At 45.2% G+C, this 19,002-nt stretch overlaps 2 protein-coding genes across 2 annotated transcripts in view; one reads left to right on the forward strand and one right to left on the reverse strand.

Moving 5' to 3' along the window:
- Window positions 1-548: 548 nt before the first annotated feature.
- On the reverse strand, window positions 549-3,360 carry GPR27 (G protein-coupled receptor 27). The gene has a single exon (XM_051852707.2). The coding sequence runs from the start codon at window positions 2,995-2,997 to the stop codon at window positions 1,870-1,872; it is 1,128 nt and encodes a 375-aa protein (XP_051708667.2). The 5' UTR covers window positions 2,998-3,360; the 3' UTR covers window positions 549-1,869.
- The window catches only part of EIF4E3 (eukaryotic translation initiation factor 4E family member 3), a 411,364-nt gene continuing 395,062 nt past the window's right edge, over window positions 2,701-19,002 (forward strand). Inside the window, exon 1 of the mRNA XM_070050602.1 lies at window positions 2,701-2,838. The gene's annotated coding sequence lies outside the window, so the exon portion shown is untranslated. The remainder of the gene's footprint in view (window positions 2,839-19,002) is intronic.

Here is a 19,002-nt window from a genome sequence, read left to right on the forward strand (position 1 = left end):
ATAAAACAAAACAAAACTCTGCTCCCTGTGTACCAGGGATACACTGGCCACACCTCAGTACTTCGTGCCTCTCGGAAGGCACACTTAATAGTTCATGAGACTACTTCACAAAGTTCATGGAAAAATGGCATGAAAAGGCAAGTTTATTTTTGGCACAACAAATGCTGAGATCCATGCATAGTTTGTCCATAATACACATTTCCATAAACTTTTTTGCCACCCTCTTCCATTATTCCAAACAAAAAATAAAGTTCAATGTATTTATTGTACCGCTTTAGAATCTGCTTACCAAAATGACTGCTTTCCTGGTACTCGTGTTTTCTATGTTTATCTAAGTTGTAGTTGTTTTCCCTCTTGAGGGATTATTTTCAGATTTTTGTCTTGTACCTTGAAAGCCTCCAGATGTCTTGGATGCTGATGTTCAGACTCCAGAACTTTAAACTAAGCATCGTTTACTAACAGGATAGCAGCACATGGGCAAAATGCCACGTCTTTTACCCACGAGCACCCTGCCCCGGCTCACACAACAATAACAACAAAACAGCCACTCCAGAGTGAAAATACTGGTATATTTGTATAATGCAAAGAGAAATACAGATATAAATCCTCAAAACGGAAGGTACATTAATAAAAATGTAGCATTATAAGCAAAAAATATCATATAGTACTTGCAGTCTTCCAGTTTAAGATTACGGTGTCTAGCAAAGAGACATTATTTAAAAATGACAGCTCCCATGATTAATTTTAAAACAACCATCAGTAGAACAAACAGCACAGCCTAACCTAGCAAACACTTGAAGGAAATGCTTGGTCTCCCAGCAGGAGGGTACCCTTCCATTCCATTCATTTATACCATGAACCACAGAAGAACACTTTTCAAAGTGGGAATGCATTTCATAAGACAGAATAAAACCGGGCTTCTCAAACCACAAGCCGTTTCCATAGAATGACTAACTTTTTTATTTGGCAAAAAAAAAAAAAAAAAAAAAAAAAGGTACCTAAACAACCTCAACTTGGCACTGTGTTCCCAGAGCCCTCCCTGTCCCAGGCCGAGCCCAGCCACCAGGAACACACAGGACGCATGCAGTACTGTACTTTCTCCACACCACCACTGACCAAGACACTTTCCACTCCTTCAGAAGTCACAATTGCACAGAGATGCTTCCGTTCGAGACGGATATAATACAGAGAGCAGCTGCCCCACGGTGTGCAGTAGCGTCAACTAGGAACCAAATGTGACTCGTGACTTGGTTACTGCGTGCAAAACGACTGCCTCCCCCACCGACTCCCACGTCTGCCCCTCAAATTCAACAGCAAACACCAGACGCGATGGCCCAACCCCGTGCCACCACGCTGTCGCGGGCCACACAGGAGGCGGGTGAGACAGCTTCCCGCGGTCCCCTGTTTCCAACGGCAGATTCCCAAGAGATGTAACCGTGCAACCCCCGCCCCCCACCCACCCACCCAGGTTCCTCGTGTCCATGGCAAAACGCAGTGCCACCTGAGGGCGTCCAAGGCAGCTCCTTGGAAGAAACGTCGCAGGAAGACGATCACTTTGGCCTCCATTTACAAGAAAGGAGAAAGTAACCAGGCATGGAGCAAGTGACCCCAGGGCCAGGACGAAGTCACCGCAGGGCCTTTCTGGGGCGGAGAAGGTCTGCGGGGGCTGGGGCAGGCTGGAACACAGAACCTTCCTTCCACTCGCCCCTATACCCCGCCCGGCCATCACCCCCCCCCCCCCCCAAGAACGGCAGCTCTACACAGTTCCGGTGTTGGTCCACTTCAGAGTTATCCAGAAGGCAGCTCGGACACTGCCCGAGGGGACAGATGCGCGGTCCAAGGCGGAGGGCAAGGCAGCGCCAGGAGAGCTCACAGTCCCACGCCCTTCAAGTCGCAGGGGAGCGCGGCCTGTGCGGCCTGGGGGCTCTGGCAGCAGGGGAACTGGGCCCGGAAGCAGTCCCGGAGCTCCCTGTTGAACAAGAAGCACACGACGGGGTTGATGCCGGCCTGCGCAAACGTCAGCCACACCGAGGCCGTTAGGTAGGCCTGTGGCACGGCGCCCGGCCGCACCAGCACCCGCAGGTAACTGGCCACCACGTAGGGCCCCCAGAGCAGCAGGAAGAGCAGCGTGACGGCGTAGAACATCCGGCACAGCCTCTTCTCCGTCTTGAACTCCTCCAGCACGAGGAGGCGGCGCGCGCCGCGGGCCGGCCCCGCCGCCCGGATGCCCACGAGCGCGGGCGGCGTGGGCCCGCGGCCGAAGCCCGCCGTCCAGTTGGCGGCCGCCTGGCCGGTAGCCCCGGGCCCGTGGAAGGTCCAGTCGTGGCTGACGGCGGGCACGAGGCGCGCGGGCCGCATCTTGCGGCGGTCATGGATGAAGAAGAGCAGGCGGAGGTAGACGAGGTGCGTGGCGCCCACCACCACGGCCAGCAGCAGCAGGAAGCCGAGCGCGCCGGGGGCGCCGTCGGGCCGCTGCTCCAGGGCGCACGGCGCGTCCTCGTCGTCGCCTCCGCCGCCACCGTCCAGCACGGGCGGGAAGGCCGCGGCCAGCGCCAGCGCCCAGGCGGCGCACACCAGCATGGCGGCGCACGGCCAGCCGGCCAGGCGCTCGGCGTAGAAGCGGTGGTGCGCGATGGCCAGGTAGCGGGTGACGCCCACGCCGAGCAGCAGGAAGGCGGCGTGGAAGCAGAAGAGCGCGGCCAGGAAGGCGAGCAGCTTGCAGCCCAGCGCGCCCGGCGGCGCCCCCGCGGCGGCCGCGGCCCGGCGCGCCGCCAGCATGACGGCCGGGAGGCAGGCGAGCGCGCGCAGCCCGTCGGCCAGGCACAGGTCGAGCAGCAGGTAGTACGGGGCGCGGTGCAGGCTGCGCTCCCGCACGATCAGCAGCGCGAACAGCACGTTGCCCGCCAGGCTCACGCACAGCAGCAGGCTGAGCGTGGCCAGCTTGAGGCCCAGCGCGGCTGCCTCGCCGCCGCCGCCCGGATCAGTGGCGTTCGCCATCGCGGCCTCCCCGTGCCGTGCGCTCCACCCTGGGGCCGCCTCCCGGCCTCGTCGCTCCCGCAGGCCGCCCGGCCCCGCGCTCCGGCGCCGCGCAGGCCCTGGGCGAGCTCCCAGGCCGGCGGGGCTCAGCCCGCGCCCGGCCGGCCCCTCCCCGGCTCCCGCAGCCGCGACCGCGCCACCGCCGCCATATCAGGAATGGTGCGCGCAGGAGGCGACGGCCACTCCCTGCGCCCCGGGCACCACGGGTTTCACTGCGGACAGGGCCGCGCTGTCGCCCGCAGCCCCGCGCATCCTCCTCCTCCTTCTCCAACGCCGCTGCCGCCGCTGCCGCCGCCGCCGCCGCGCCTCTTGGCTCTGCCCCCCGCCGGGCCCGCCGCCGCCGCCGCCGCCGCCGCGGAGCCCCCTCCCCTCCGCCAGAGCGCGCAGCGTGGCCGCCGCCGCCAGCCCCGCCGAGGCATCCCGCGCCGCCCGGGCCCGGCTGGGCTGGGGGCGCCGCCGCGGCAGCTGCGGGGCCGGAGGCGGCCGGCCGGGAGGGAGGCAGGGCCCAGGACGCAGGTGGCGGCGACCAGTCGCGTTTGGCCCCAGGTAACCGGGGTCCGGCGGCGGCGTCCGGCGCCCGCGCTGGGGTCACGGTGGCAACGTGCGGGGGAGGTTGCCTGGGATGGCAGGGTCGGGAGGCCTCTTGGGGCGGGGGGACAGTGATTTGTGGGGCCGAGGCTTCTGCCGAAAACTGATCCTTATTAGCCGTGGTCACCATCACCCTGATCACAAAAGCCCTCCGCTCCTGGGGGGCGCCGCTGAGGGCGGCAGCGTGCGGCGAGCCCAGCCAGCAGCACCCTCAACAGCAGCTGCAAAGTTGATTCTGTTCTCGCCCCGCTCCGCGCCGGAGGAAGCACGGGTTTGGGGGGTCAAGGGAGTTGAGAGCCGGGAAGTGGCGGGGCTGGGATTGCGTTCCACTTGGCCTGCTTTTCCAAGGGCTCCGCTCAGGGCGCCACTGCGCCGCGTGCCCCAGTGACCCTGTGAAGACATGTGCCAGAGGGTCTCTTCAGCATTTTCTCTAAAGGGACTTGGAAGGTGATCCCTGTGCCCGCTTCCTCCAGGGGGTTTCCGTATTCTGGGTGAGCCCGGGACTCGTCCCTGTGCGCATCCTCCGACGCACCCAATTCTTTCGACTGTGCCTGGTCCCCTTACACGACAAACTCCCTGTCCTTAGCGCCAGCCTTCCGACCAGTCTCACTGCCCTCTGTGCCTGTCCCTCTTAGCAGCTGTTACTTGTTATTCATTTAAGTTCCTTTAACACCCACCCACCCACCCACCCGACCCCGCGCACCCCCGTCCTTCTAACTAGTCTCTAAGTTCCTTAAAAGGCGAAACACCAGGTCTGGTTTATCTGTACCCCTGTGTCCCTGATGAGGGGCATGGTAAAGCCAGAACTGAGGAATGTGTCGTTTCTCAGGCACACCTGTCTTTTCTGCAGAGAAGTAGTCATTGCTGGCAGGCGCCTGGATGGGCGTCTCTAGGGCAATGCAAGATCATGGAGACCTCTCAATTGTCAGCCTAAGAAGTGTCCGCTGTAGTCTGTAGGCTATCAGGAGCCCTTGAAGACTCTGGAGAGGGAAGGTGGTGGTGATTGGAGCCAAGCTTCCTGGAAGACTGGGCAGCCGTGTTTAAGAGGGATGACGGAGCAAGGTCTGGAAGTCTTGTCCAGAGCCTCAAATGTTGTGCACAGAAGTCACTGGGGGATCCTGTCAAAATGTAGAGTCCAATTCAGTTGGCTGGGGATGAACTTGAGCTTGGGCACTTCTCCTGGGTGACACTCTCTTTGCTGGTCTACTGACCCCACTGAGTAGCAAGGCACTTGAGGACAGTTCTGGACATTGTTGGTGGAAAGTGAAGTGGCAGCTAATGAACACCTGTCTTAGGACCCCTAAGTGGCCAGGGGCATAAGGCTGACCAAGCAGACCTGCAAATGTTCATTGACGGGAAGGAGGAATAGATTTTAGAAAAGGTCTTGATTAGGAATTGTGTTTTGATAGTGATAGCAAAAAAAAAAAGTAGAAATTTATTTTTCTTGTGAAACAAGAAGTCTAGAGGTCGGTGGTTGCTGGCACTGATCTGTTGGCTCCAGGACTGAGACTCTGAAAATTTTTTGCATCTTCCCTCATGATCACAAGAGGCTGCTAGCACCCCAGACACTGCTTCTGCATTCCAGGCAGAAAGAAAAGGAAGAGAGAAAGCACAAAAGTGTTCCTGCCCTCTAAGTAGCCCCCACCCCCTCCCTGAGCTACAGAGCTCCTGCTGTCAGTGTCAGCAAGAGAGGATGGAAAGTGGTTACTTTGTTTCTTTGTTTAAAGCCAGACACAGAGCTGTAGAGAATGAGATCATTCTTTGATGGGAGCCTTAGTCCAGAGGAGAGACTGCTGTTTATCACTCCCAACTCTGGTTGGTGGCTCTGTGGGAATAGTTGACAAAGCACCTGCTGTGTGCCAGGCACGGAGCAACTGCCTTGACGTGTTACTCAGTGTCACCCTTGGGATGCTATGCTCTGCCCTTCCTACTGTTCCAGCCTCTGTTTTGCAGTTGAGGTTTGGAGGGGTTCGTTCATTCATGCCTTGACCACACACAGCAAGTGTGAGATCTGGGATCACAAGGCAGAGTCTTACCTGTGGAGCCCACCCCTAAAACACTGCAGATAACTTGCCATGGCATCACAACTGCAGAGACAGCCCCGGAATTTATGAACTCGAGAGACAGAAGGAGAGCCCCTTCAAGGGAAAGGTCTTGGAAACCATCCAGTCCAATACTGACTTGTTACAAACACAGAGGCTCCTTAGTGGCTGAGTGAGAAGGAGATTCCAAGTCCCCCACCCCGTCCCGGGCTGCTACCTTTCCCACCTAGCTGAAGTGTTAATATTATTTGTTCCAGTGAGTACGTGAGCTTCAACAAGTCACTTGACCTCTTGGAATCTCAAATGTTCCCATTTACAAGCTTGGATACCGGACAAAATGGTGTCTCAGGGTGCTGGGCTCTGAAGTTGAGCCTGTATACAAGAAAATGGAAGTGAAATGGTTATAGGACCCAAGCAGGAGAGATTTATTCTTCCTAAGGGAGCACAAAAGAAGAGATGCTATTCTCTTGTAGTTCAAGCTTCTCTGTGTTTTCTAGGTCTCCATATACTTCTCTTTTTTAGGATTTGAGATTTGGTTTAGTCATTTGCCCAGGTTGAGATAGCTGAAGCAGCAGCAGAAAAAAAAAAAATTAGAAGTCATGGCTTGCTTGAAGCATTTATGTTTCTATTTCTTCATTCTCTACATTTGTTCAGTAGATTAATGCTTAAGGAAAAGCATTTCATTGGCCAGAATCAACTTATTTTCCTTTTATTGTTTCTAAGATGCTTCAGGCAAGAATTTTGAATACTTTCCTAGGCGCCAAGTTGAGTGCCTGCATCACAAAGCTGAGATTTTCTCCTATAAGAAAAATTTCCATTTTGTTCGTAACCACATTCTTTTTGTTTGCACATGGGTAGAAAAGTTGTGTCTTTTTTTTTTTTTTATCGATTATGTTACTTCTTGGATGCATGCACAGATGGCGTGAATGGTAACCAGTATCCTGTTCAGAGGACCTGGTGGGCACACTTTGACAGATACAGTCAAGGCTGTGGGTCCCCTGGTCAGTGGAGCATTTGACTGATACCTGCTGTCAAGCCTCAGGCTTCTGCCATGGGTACCTTGAACCCCAAGTTATAGAAGGTTGGTTAGACTAGACTCCATCCCAGCTCTTAGGAAAAAAAATAAGCCAAAATCCAAGTCCAGTGTATATTTAGTTACCAAAGGACAGTACTCAGGTGGCTTGTTGATGGGAGGGACCCATAACCTCAAGACTTAAAGTCAGCTTTGGAGTTAGGTGTACCCTTGGTCATGGCCGTGTCCCACTGAATACTAGCCAGTTATCCTCGAGCAGATGCCGTACCCACCCTGAACCTCTGAGTCTCAGGTGCCTGTTGTGAGGAAGACTCAGTTAAATGAGATCCATCTACAGAGAATGTAGCACTAGGTGTGCATGCAGGTGGCGTGGTATAGATAGCAACTGACATTATTCCGATTTGCCCTTCTGAGACTATAAATGCCTTGGCTGTCTATGGCTAGACTGACTTTGATATTCCCCACACCGACTTAGGCTAGCCAGATGCTTTGTGCATTGCACAGAACAGTATTCGTTTGGCAAGTTTGAATGTGAGTCTATGAAATCAAGGGTACAGGAAATACAACTCTATCCTAGCAATCCAATTTCTGACTCTGAGTTGCCATTTTTGCAGCCTTGGGTTTTGTTGTTGCTCCTTGCTGCTTTGGGGTATGTTACAATTCTGGACAAGTGCCCTCATTGCATGGCAAATTGTCATTCAGGACAGTGTCCAGGAGGGCCATAAGGGGTATCACGTCTGATGTTTGGTTGCTTGTTGCTATGTTGCTCCTGTCCTGACAAACCATCGTGGTTTGCCAGACTTGAGTTGTGAGATCTGGGCTGGAGATGCTTCTAGTATTAAATGCACCCATAGCCATTTGTCTCCGCAGTACGTCTGCCAGACCGGGTTACCCGCCCTGGGTTGGTACTCTCTTCATTCTTCTTCTCCCATTACCTCCAGGTAGTGCCTGTGAACTCTGGAAGAGGGTGAAAAGCCAGCTCTCTTATTCTTTGAGTGACATAATTAGTTCCCTTAGATATCTGTGGTTCCAAACTTTAGGTGTTTGGGAAAACAAAAGCCAGGATACTGCCTGCTATAAGCCTCTTCTGGACCCAGAAGCCTACCTTCTGCCTGAGTGTGGGGAAATAAAGGGATAAACAGAGGAAGAAAAATGATCGCTTCTTATCTCAAAATACCTTTCTCAGTAATTGTATTTGTTGAATGAAAATGAATGATTCATCACCTGGATGTGTATATTCGTGGCATATTGCCAAATTTCACATCAGTGAAAATTTTTTTTAAGATTTATTTATTTATTTGAAAGTCAGAGTTATGGGGCCAGCGCTGTGGCATAGCCAGTTAAAGCTCTGGCTTGAAATGCCGGCATCCCATATGGGTGCCGGTTCTAGTCCCAGCTGCTCCTTTTCCGATCCAGCTCTCTGCTATGGCCTGGGAAAGCTGTAGAAAATGGCCCCTGCACCCATATGGGAGACCCGGAAGAAGCTCCTGGCTCCTGCCTTCAGATCAGCATAGCTCTGGCTATTGCAGCCATCTGGGGAGTGAACCAGCAGATGGAAGACCTCTCTCTCTGTTTCTACCTCTCTCTTTAACTCTTTCAAATAAATAAAATCTTTCAAAAGAAAAAAAAAAAGAATTACACACAGAGAGGAGAGGCAGAGAGAGAGGGAGGGAGGGAGAAGTCCATCCGCTGGGTCACTCCCCAGTTGGCTGCAACTGCCAGAGCTGTGCCGATCCGAAGCCAGGAGTCAGGAGCTTCCTCAGGGTCTTCCCTTGTGGGTGCAGGGACCCAAGGTGTTGTACCATCTTCCACTGCTTTCCCAGGCCATAGCAGAGGGCCGTATCAGAAGTGGAGCAGCCGGGACTCGAACCGGCGCCTATATGGGATGCTGGCACTGTAGATGGCAGCTTTACCTGCTATGCCACAGCGCCGGCCCCAAAATATGGTTTAACGAAGACTACTCTTTTTAAAGTTTGTGCTTCAGTGAACACCATCCAGAAAAGGAAGACAATCTACAGAATGGGAAAAAAGGTTTTCAAATCATCTATCTGATGAGGGGCGTGTATCCAGCATATATAAAGAACTTCTGTAACTCAATAAGAAGGAGACAGCCCCATCTTTTAATAGGATAAGGATTTAATTAGGCATGTCTCCTAACAAATACACAATGGCCAGCACACACACGGAAGGATACTTGGCATCATCAGTTAGTAAGAAAATACAAATCAAAACCATCTGAGATACTAGAGCAGCTATTACTTACAAAGCAGACAGCAGGCATTGGAGATAGTGTGGAGAAATTGGGACCTCATCCAGTGCTGATGGGAATGTAAAGTGAATACAGCTGTGTGACAGAATATTCTGGTTGCTCCTCAGTAAGTTGAGCATGGAGCTGTCTTCTAATTCAGCGGTTCTGCTCCCAGGTTTGTACCCGAGAGGAATGGAAATGTGTCCCCGCAGCAACCTGTACACAGATATAGCATCAGGTCTCACATTTGCCAAAGGGAGGAAACAATGCAGATGTGCACATGCAAGTGCACAGAGAAACCCACTGTCCCTGTCCGCACTACGAAATATTACTCAGTCATAAAAGGATGGAGCACTGGTACACGAAGCTCCAACATGGATGGACTTTGGAAAACATCGTGCTAAGTGAGAGAAGCCAAACAAGAAATGCCACACACACTCTATAAATCCATTGATGGGAAGCCTCCAGAACAGGCAGATCTATAAAGACAGAAAGTAGATGACCCATTCCCTGGGGGTTAAGGGAAGTGCTGATGGGTAAGGGCTTCCTTTGGAAGATACCAAAATATTCAAAAATTAGGTAAACAAAATACAGAATTGCAAAGAAGAATTCATAGTAAAGAGAGATCACCTCTGGTCTTCGTGTGCTTTAGGGCCTTGATGCTGTGGTGGACTTGGGAGGAGGAATGAAGGATTCTTACCAATCAATAGCTTTGAATTACAGTGTATCCATTAGAATAGGGATTTTTTTAGGTCCAATTGCACAGAAGTGCTTTGCATTCCTGGAAAACCACATACCCCCATTTTATGGATGTGGAACCCTGGAGCTTTAGGTCAGTTGATTACACTGTCTACAACAGATCCTACAACACCAACTGGCAGAGCAAGGTAAAAACCATCTTCTGGTCTGGAAGCCTGAAGTACATAGAGAGACTTTGTCGGCAAATATGTAATTGAAGGAAAACATGCTGGTGGGATATCAATATTAAATGAGAGTTGTATCTGATAGTACGTAATTGAGAAACCCATTATGCTATCGGCAGTATTTTAATCACCAAAAAAAAGCGCTTCCAATATTGAAATGAAACAGGGAATCTATACCAACATGCTATAACCATTTAAAATGAAATTATTGACATTTCTATAATTTTTTATGGCCATGGCTCCAAGGGGGGAGGGAAAGAAAAGAGTGTCTGTATTTGACTTCTCTCTTTTCCATTACATGTAACAGCTGATTTAACTCCCTCTAGTGGTTAAGTCACGTTGTAACCCTACACGGTGCTTCTGAAAGATGGAATGCAGCTACGAGGGCAGGGTCGCTAAGGTGAGAGCAGGTTGATGGGATCTAACACGTGCCTTGCTCATCCTCTTCCTGTGTGTGTAACAACGGTGTGAGTGTCACAGACCAAAGCTGCTACCTGCTCGCATCCATTCGTCCTCTTACCAAAATTCAAAGAGTATATTTGTGATTCCTTTCTATTCTACAGAATTTCAGATAATAGACTTTGTAAGGTTTTTGGGGTGCATCAGTATAAAATGTTCTAAGCTAGGGAATGGAGGTCCTCAAGACTATCTTTGAGGACGTACCTACTACTATTTCTCAATTTTCTAGTTGACGTCTTTCTTGCAATTAAAAAAAAATGAAAGTTTATCTTTTTGAAATGCCCACTCTGTACACTTGTCACACACATATAAATTTGTCCTATCCCCCGCCACCAAGCTTTGCACTGGATTTTGATTTAGATGAGTTAGAGATTCTTTAATTGGCCAGAATGACTACAGCTGTTGAGGTGGCGTTTGCAGAGGTAAAGATGCCTGTAGCTTTTGTGTGGTGAGAGGAGTCTCATAAGTGAAGATTGCTCCTTTATCTTCCAGATGTGCTTGCTGCTCCCTGCACGGCTGGTGCCCCAACACTTCTTTTCTAACAAAGTGTGCTCTCTACTCCCCATCAGAGCCCCGTTCCCTGTCACACACGTCCACGTCCTTCTCTTTTCTGTTTTATTCTTTCCTTCCACTTCCAAGTGCTGTCCAAACATGCATAACTTCCTGAGAAAGCTGCTTTGGGGGAAAACGTTTCAACATTCTATTTCTCTGAAAATGCCCTCACTTTATCTTCCGATTGGGTTGATAGTTTGGCTGGGAATAGAATTCTACAAGATTGGAAATAAGGACTAAAGAACTGAAGTGTTTTGTCGTGTGCTTATTTGTCATCATAAGTCTTCATTGCTGATGAATCTCTTCAGATTTTGCCCATACTTTGTCAACAGGTCATTTGATCTCTTATTGACTTTTGAGAGTTCCTTATGTATTCTAGAAATGAGTCCTTTTTCAGATATGTGGTTTTCAAATTCTCCTGGTATGTAGCATGTCTTTCTATTCTCTTATTGGTATCTTTGGAAGAGCAGACGATTTCAATTTTAATGAAGTACAGTTTATCAATTTGTATTATTTTATGAAACATACTTTTGGTATCATATCTAGGGAATCCTTGCCTAAACCAGGGTCACAAAGATTTACTCCTGTGCTTTCTTCCAGAACTTTTATTATTTTAGGTTATACATTTAATTTTATGTTCTATATTTAAGTAATATATAATATATAATTATATATATTATTACACAATATATATTATGCAATATATATTATATATTTTATATTTTATGTATTATACATTATATATTATATTAATATATATTATATAATATATAATTACATAATATATATTTTATATATGATATAATACATGATATACACACTATACTACAATATATATTATATATGCTATATATGCTATATATACTATATAGCATATATAGTGTATATAGCATGTACTATATAGCATATATAGCATATATAGTATATAGTATATATAGCATGTATAGTATATATAGCATATATACTATATAGCATATATATCGCATATACATAGCATATATACTGTATAGCATATATAGCATATAGTATAGTATGCATACAGCATATAGTATATAACATCATATATTAGTATTATATATTCATATTGCTATTATTACATAATTATAATTTATTATATGTCATATTATATAGCAATATATTAATATAGCTATATAGTATACAATACATAATATATATCATATCACATATCATAGATTTATGTAATATCACATATACACTAATATATAATATAGTTTATATTATATTGTATATATTATATATACAATATATAATGTATAGTATATATGACATATACAACACAATACAAATACAATATATTTGCATATAATTTATAATAGATATCATATATTGTATTATATATTATATGTCATATACATATATGTATATATGCATTCATATATGTAGATACATATACATATATAATATATCATATACAATGTATTGTATATGTTATATATACATTATATAATGTATATATCTACATTATAGCATATACATTATATGTAATATATAATGCATGATTATATAATAGATATATATTATGTAGTATACTATATGTTACGTATTATATAATTATATAATATGTAACCATATTACATGCTATATAATATATTGTACATTGTATTACATATTATATATGTCTTATAATATATATGATAATTATTGTAATTATAATTATTATAATTAGTTATTTAATTATTATAATTTAATATAGAATATGTATTATATATTAATCATATATTATTATATAGTATATTATATATTATATATTATAATATAATTATATGTTATATAATATATACTATAATATTTTATATATAATATATACTTTATATAATGTATATGTTAGGTATATATAATTATATATGTTATACTTTTATATATAAGTATATTGTATACTTATAAGTATATATAATATGCTTTTATATACTACATAGGTAAATTCTTATAAGTGGCTTGAAGTCTAAATTGAAAAGTTTTTATTTTGGGGTGTTTTTTTGCATATGGAATTTCATTTGTACATCCTTTGTTGAAAAATTTATCATTCACTCAATTTCTACTTGCACCTTTTTCAGTGAGCCATTTTCTTTGGATGTGTGGGCCTATGCCTGGACTCTATTCTGTTGAATTTATGTGTTTATGTATCTTGGTGCCATATTGTATTATTGATTGTTGTGCCTTTATAATAAGCCTTCAAAGTAGATAGTGTTTTTCCTACAAATTTGTTCTTTTTCCATTTGTTTCAGCAGTTCTAAGTCATTAGCATTTATATAAGTGTTTTAAAATAAAGTTACCAAAATTATTTTCAAGGCCTGTTGGGATTTAACTTGGGGTTGTGTGTAGATCAGTGTTGGCGGGGGTTGGCACCTGAACAATACTGCATCTTCCCATACTTCAAAAATATTGATCATCTCTTAACCCTTTTCCCAGGAACTTTTTGAGACTCCATCATGTGCATGAACAAGGCATATTTCTCCATTTATTTAGGTCTTCAATTTCTCAGTAGTGTTTTTTTTTTTAAGGATTTATTAATTTGAGAGTCAGAGTTACAGAGAGAGAGAGAGAGAGAGAGAGAGAGAGGGAGAGGTCTTCCATCCGCTGGTTCACTCCCCAGATGACCACAATGGCAAGAGCTGCGCCGATCTGAAGCCAGGAGTCAGAAGCTTCTTCCAGGTCTCCCACACTGGTGTAGGGACCCAACGACTTGGGCCATCTTCTACTGCTTTCTTAGGCCACAGCAGAGAGCTGGATCAGGAGTGGAGCAGTCGGGACTTGAACTGGCACCCATATGGGATGCTAGCACTGCAGGCAGCGACTTTACCTGCTGTGCCACAGTGCCGGCCCCTCAGTAATGTTTTATACCAACTATCAGTGTTACAATTCTCGTACATCTTTTAGCAGATTTGTCTATAAGTATTTCATATTTTTGATAAACAGTATTTTTTTAAATTCAATTTTTGATTATTTATTGCTAGTATATAAAATGTAATTGATTTTTTTTTTTTATGTTGAGCTTGTATCTTGAAGTTCTTACTCCAGGAGGTTCGGGTCAGTTCCATCAGGTTTCCTACCTGGATGATCATGGTGTCTTCTTTTCCGACCCGGATGCTCTTCTCTGTTGCTTACCTCGTGGAACTGGCTGGAACCTCTGATAAGACGTAAAACAGAGACTCCTCCTTCACATTAGAGGAAAAGCATCCGGCCTTTCACCATGACGTGCTATCAGCCGTGGATTTTTTATGCCGTATGATACCTACTTTGCTGACAGTTGTCTGCTCCTTGGAAGTCAGAATTGGGTGTTGACAAATGCTTTCTGTTTGTCAGTGTGGATTTACTGTATGTTGAATGGTGAGTTGCACTGATTGACTTCCACATGTTGAACTTTGAATTCCTGAGATAAACACAACTTGGACATGAAGTTTTATCCCCTTTGTGTGCTCTTGTATTCTTCCTGCTTACATTTTGTTTAGAGTTTTTGCATCTATATTCATGAAGCTTATCAATATCCAATTTTCTTTTTTTGTAATTTATCTGGTTTTTGTTGCAGGATGAGGCTGGCCCAGTAGAATGAGTTGGGAACTGCTCTCTTCCTTTTCTGCTTTTTAAAGAATTCATGTAGAATTGGTATTTTTCCCCTTAAATGTTTGGTAGAATTCGTCAGTGAAGCAATTTGAGCCATGAGTTTCCTTTGGGGGAAGGTTTTTCTTTTAAAGATAAGATATTTGGCTATTCAAATTCATTTCTTCTTGGGTAAACCTTGGTAGATTGTGTCTTTTTAAGGAATGTGTCCATTTTGTCCGTGTTATCAGCCCATTGGTATAAAGTTGTCTATATTGGTATAAAGTGTGAATCGGTCACAGTGGTTGATGACGATGTCAAAATTGTTTACATTTTGACTGATTTCCTGTCCACTTGCTCTCTCGACAGTTGAGAGAGGAATGTTGAAATCTCTGAGATAATTCCAGATTTGCATTATTTCTTCTTGTATTTCTGGCAGCTTTTGCTTCATGTGTTTTGGAGCTCTGGTATTAGAAGGAAAAATTTTTGTAATTATTGTTCTCTTGGTGAACTGACTCCTTTATGTTATTAACCTTATTAGTCCTGATGATATGCTTCACCCTGAAATTTACTTAGTGTGATAGTAATACAGCTTATGCAGCCTTCTTTTGATTAGAAATATCACAGTATGTTTTTTTCCACTCATTTTTAAAAGTACTTTATTTTAGTATATGCTCATAAAATCAAGTTGAGGATCAACATTTTATTTTTTATTGTTTATTTTTCCTTTTATTTGAAAGGCAGAGAGAGAGAGAGAAAGATGGAGAGATCTTCCATCTGGTTCATTCTGCAAATCCCCACAATACCAGGGTTGGCCAGGTCAAAGCCCGGAGCCTGGAACTCAATCAGGGTCTCCTACATGAGTGGCAGGTGCCTGAGTATTTGGGCCATCTCCTGCTGCAACCCAGGGTATTAGTAGGAAGCTGGGTCCGAAGCAGAGGACTCTGGACTCAAACCAGGCATTCCGAAATAGAAAGTGGGCATCCCAAGTGGCTACTTAACTGCTGTAGCAAACACCCGCCCCCAACATACATCTAATTTTGCTTACAAAGTAAGGATTAGAGAGAGAAAGAAAGGGAGGGAGAGAGAATGTGTCTGTATGTGTGCACGTGCACAGCTGTGGGGTTATAAATAGATTCTCGCAATCCTTTTGTTCCTCTCCGTTTTCCCCAACTCATAGTAGGTGCTCTGTAAATAATTATTAAATTGAGAGACTTTGTATTTTACATGCAGGAAGAAAAATAGACACTTTGTCTTTATTTTTAGCCATCTGTATGTGTTTATTTTTTTATTTATTTATTTTATTTTTTGACAGGCAGAGTGGACAGTGAGAGAGAGAGACAGAGAGAAAGGTCTTCCTTTGCCGTTGGTTCACCCTCCAATGGCCGCCGTGGCCGGCGCACCGCGCTGATCCGAAGCCAGGAGCCAGGTACTTATCCTGGTCTCCCATGGAGTGCAGGGCCCAAGCACTTGGGCCATCCTCCACTGCACTCCCTGGCCACAGCAGAGAGCTGGCCTGGAAGAGGGGCAATCGGGACAGAATCCGGTGCCCCGACTGGGACTAGAACCCGGTGTGCTGATGCCGCAAGGCGGAGGATTAGCCTAGTGAGCCGCAGCGGCCTGTATGTGTTTATTTAAAGTGATTAACACACCCTGTCCCATGTCACAGGACCTGGGTGTGATGCCTGCCTCCAGCTGCCTGATGCAGAGCCTGGGAGGCAGCAGTGAGGGCTCGGGTAACGCTTCCTGCCGCCCACCTGGGAGGCCTACATTGAGTTCCCAGCTCCCTTTGCTGGCACCCATCACGCCAGCTGTTCCAGGCGTTTGGGGAGCAAAACCCAGATGGAAGGAAGCTCCTTCTCTTTCTGTCTCTCAAATAAATAAATAACTAAAAATTAAGTGCATTCATTGTAGGCAGCATTATCATTAGGTCTTGCTTTTTTATCCAATCTAATAAACCCTAATATTCAAGTGGAGTGGGTAGAGTGTTTAGATTTAAGGCAATATATTTTTAAAGAAATATTTATTTATTTGTTTATTTGAAAGGCAGAATTACAGAGAGGCAGAGAGAGAGAATGGAGAGAGGGAGGGAGGGAGAGAGAAAGGACGGAGGGAGGGAGAGAGAGAGGTCTTCCATCCGCTGGTTCACTCCCCAATTGGCCGCAATGGCCAGAGCAGCGCCGATCTGAAGCCAGGAGCCAGGAGCTTCTTCTGAGTCTCCCATGTGGGTGCAGGGGCCCAAAGACTTGGGCCATCTTCTGCTGCTTTCCCAGGCCATCACAGAGAGCTGGATCAGAAGAGGAGAAGTCAGGACTTGAACAGGCACCCTTAAGGGATGCTGGCACCGCAGGCGGCAGCTTTACCCGCTATGCCACAGTGCTGACCCTAATGCAATATTAATATGGTATGATTTATTATCTGTCACCTTGTTCTCTTGTCTTACCTTCTCTTTGTTTCCATTTCTCTATTTTTGTGCTTTCTTTTAGATTAATTAAATATTATCTATGATTTATTTTTATCCCTATAATTCTGTTTTTTGCATTTTTATTTTTATTTAAAAGGTGAGGGGAGAGAGCAAGAGAGAGAGCGAGCAAGCTTTTACCTGGTTAACACTCCAAATGCCTGCAACAGCCAAAGCTAGGCCAGATCAAAGCCAGGAGTCGGAAATCCATTCAGGTCTCCCGTGTAGGCAAGGACCCAAATAACTTAGCCGTCACCACTGGCTCCCAGGATGTGTGTTAGCAGGCAGCTGGGTTGGAAGCAGAGAAACTGGGGATGGAACCAGGCACTCCCAAGATGAGATGAGCATATCCCAAGAGGCGGCTCAGCTGTTGGGCCACAGCGCCCACCTGTATCTCCTGTAATTCTTCGCTTCGCTTTGTTATTTTACTTCTCTATTTAGGTTTGTTGTGTATAACTTTCACAGTCTGCCTTCAAATGATATGGTGCTTGTTTACATGGTGTGCAAGAATTTTTATAGCATATTCTCATTTCTCCCAACCTTTGTACAGTTGTTGTCATATATTGTTCTGTTATTCATGTTATAAAATAACTGCATTGTTATTATTTTTGTGTAAGCCATTCCTTATCTTTTAGAGAGTTTTTTAAATAATAGAATTTTCTTATGTTTTCCCATGTGATGACAAGATCCAGTGTTCATTCATTTCTGTGTGTCTACTTAACTTTCTGCCACATTTTCCTCCTCCTTATTTCATTCATTTTTAGTTCATTCATTTCTTCTTATTTCTTATCAGTGTTGATCTGCTCTCATAGATATTTCCAGCTTTTGCATGTCCTAAACCGTCTCTATATCTCCTCCTCGTGTTTTGTTGATTCTGTTATTTTTCTGTTTTCCATCTCATTGATATTTGCTCTTTCTTTTTCCCTTCTTTCTGCATAATTTAGGTTACGTGGATCTTCTTTCCTTCTTTGTTAATATAAGAATTTAGGTTGTGACATGTAAGACCTTTTCTTTTTCTATTGATATAAACATTTAGTGCTATGAATTGCCCTCTTAGCAGGGCTTTAGCTGCATCCAATGTATTTTGATATGTTGCATTTTCATTTTCTTTCAAGTCTGTGTGTATTTACCTTGTCCTTAAGGCTTCCTTTTAGAAATTTTATTTATTTGAAAGACAGACACTGGAGGGGTGGGGGAATACCCCTCTGGTTGAGTCCCCAGATTCCATGCCTGCAATAGCTGGGGCTGGGCCAGGCCAAAGCCAGAAGCCAGGAACCCCATCCAGGTCTTCTCCATAGTGCCAGGGACCCAACTATTTGACCCATCACTTGCTGCCTCCCTGGGTGTGCATTAGCAGGAAGCTGCAACTTGGAGCAGAGCTTAGGAATTAAACTCAGGCACTCCAGTATGGGATGTGGGTATCCTATGCCGTGTTGTAACTGCTGTACCAAATGCCCTCACCCTCAATAACCTCATTTATGGCTATTATATATACTGGTTAATTTTCAGTGAAAATGTCCCTATTGTCTTTTTTTTATATTTTCTTCTTTTAAATTTATTAAAGTTCATTCTGTGATCAAGAATATAATCCATGTTGGTGAGTATTCCATGAACTCTTAGGAAAAAAAAAAAACCTGAAAGTTCTGCTAAGTGCTGTATATGTCAATTACATCCTGTGGGCTGACCTTGAGGTTTGTCTCTGCTGTGCCCTTGCGAATTTTCCGTCTGGTAGTGCATTCGGTCCATTGCCGAGAGAGGGATGTTGAGCTTCCGAGTTGGACTTGTAGCCTGCCCCTCTCCTTTCCGGTCTGTCAGGTTTTGCTTTGTGTATTCCGAGTCTCCGCTGCTTGGTGCACATGTGTGTAGGATTATTGTGCTTTCCTGGTAGGGTGAACTTTTCATAACCATGAAATGTCCTTCGTTGTCTCTAGTAAAATGCCTGAAATCTCCTTTATCTGATGTCAATATGTAGCTACTTTAACTTCTTTTAGGAGGTTAGAGTTTGCATATTACATCTTTTCCTACCCTTTTTCTTTCAGCTTTCCTACCTTGTTGTATTTTACATGAGATGTTTGTTTTGGTTTGTTTTTTTTTTGAGATAA

The sequence above is a fragment of the Oryctolagus cuniculus genome, chromosome 10 (genome assembly GCF_964237555.1).
Source record: "Oryctolagus cuniculus chromosome 10, mOryCun1.1, whole genome shotgun sequence".
NCBI classification, from domain to species: Eukaryota; Metazoa; Chordata; class Mammalia; order Lagomorpha; family Leporidae; genus Oryctolagus; species Oryctolagus cuniculus.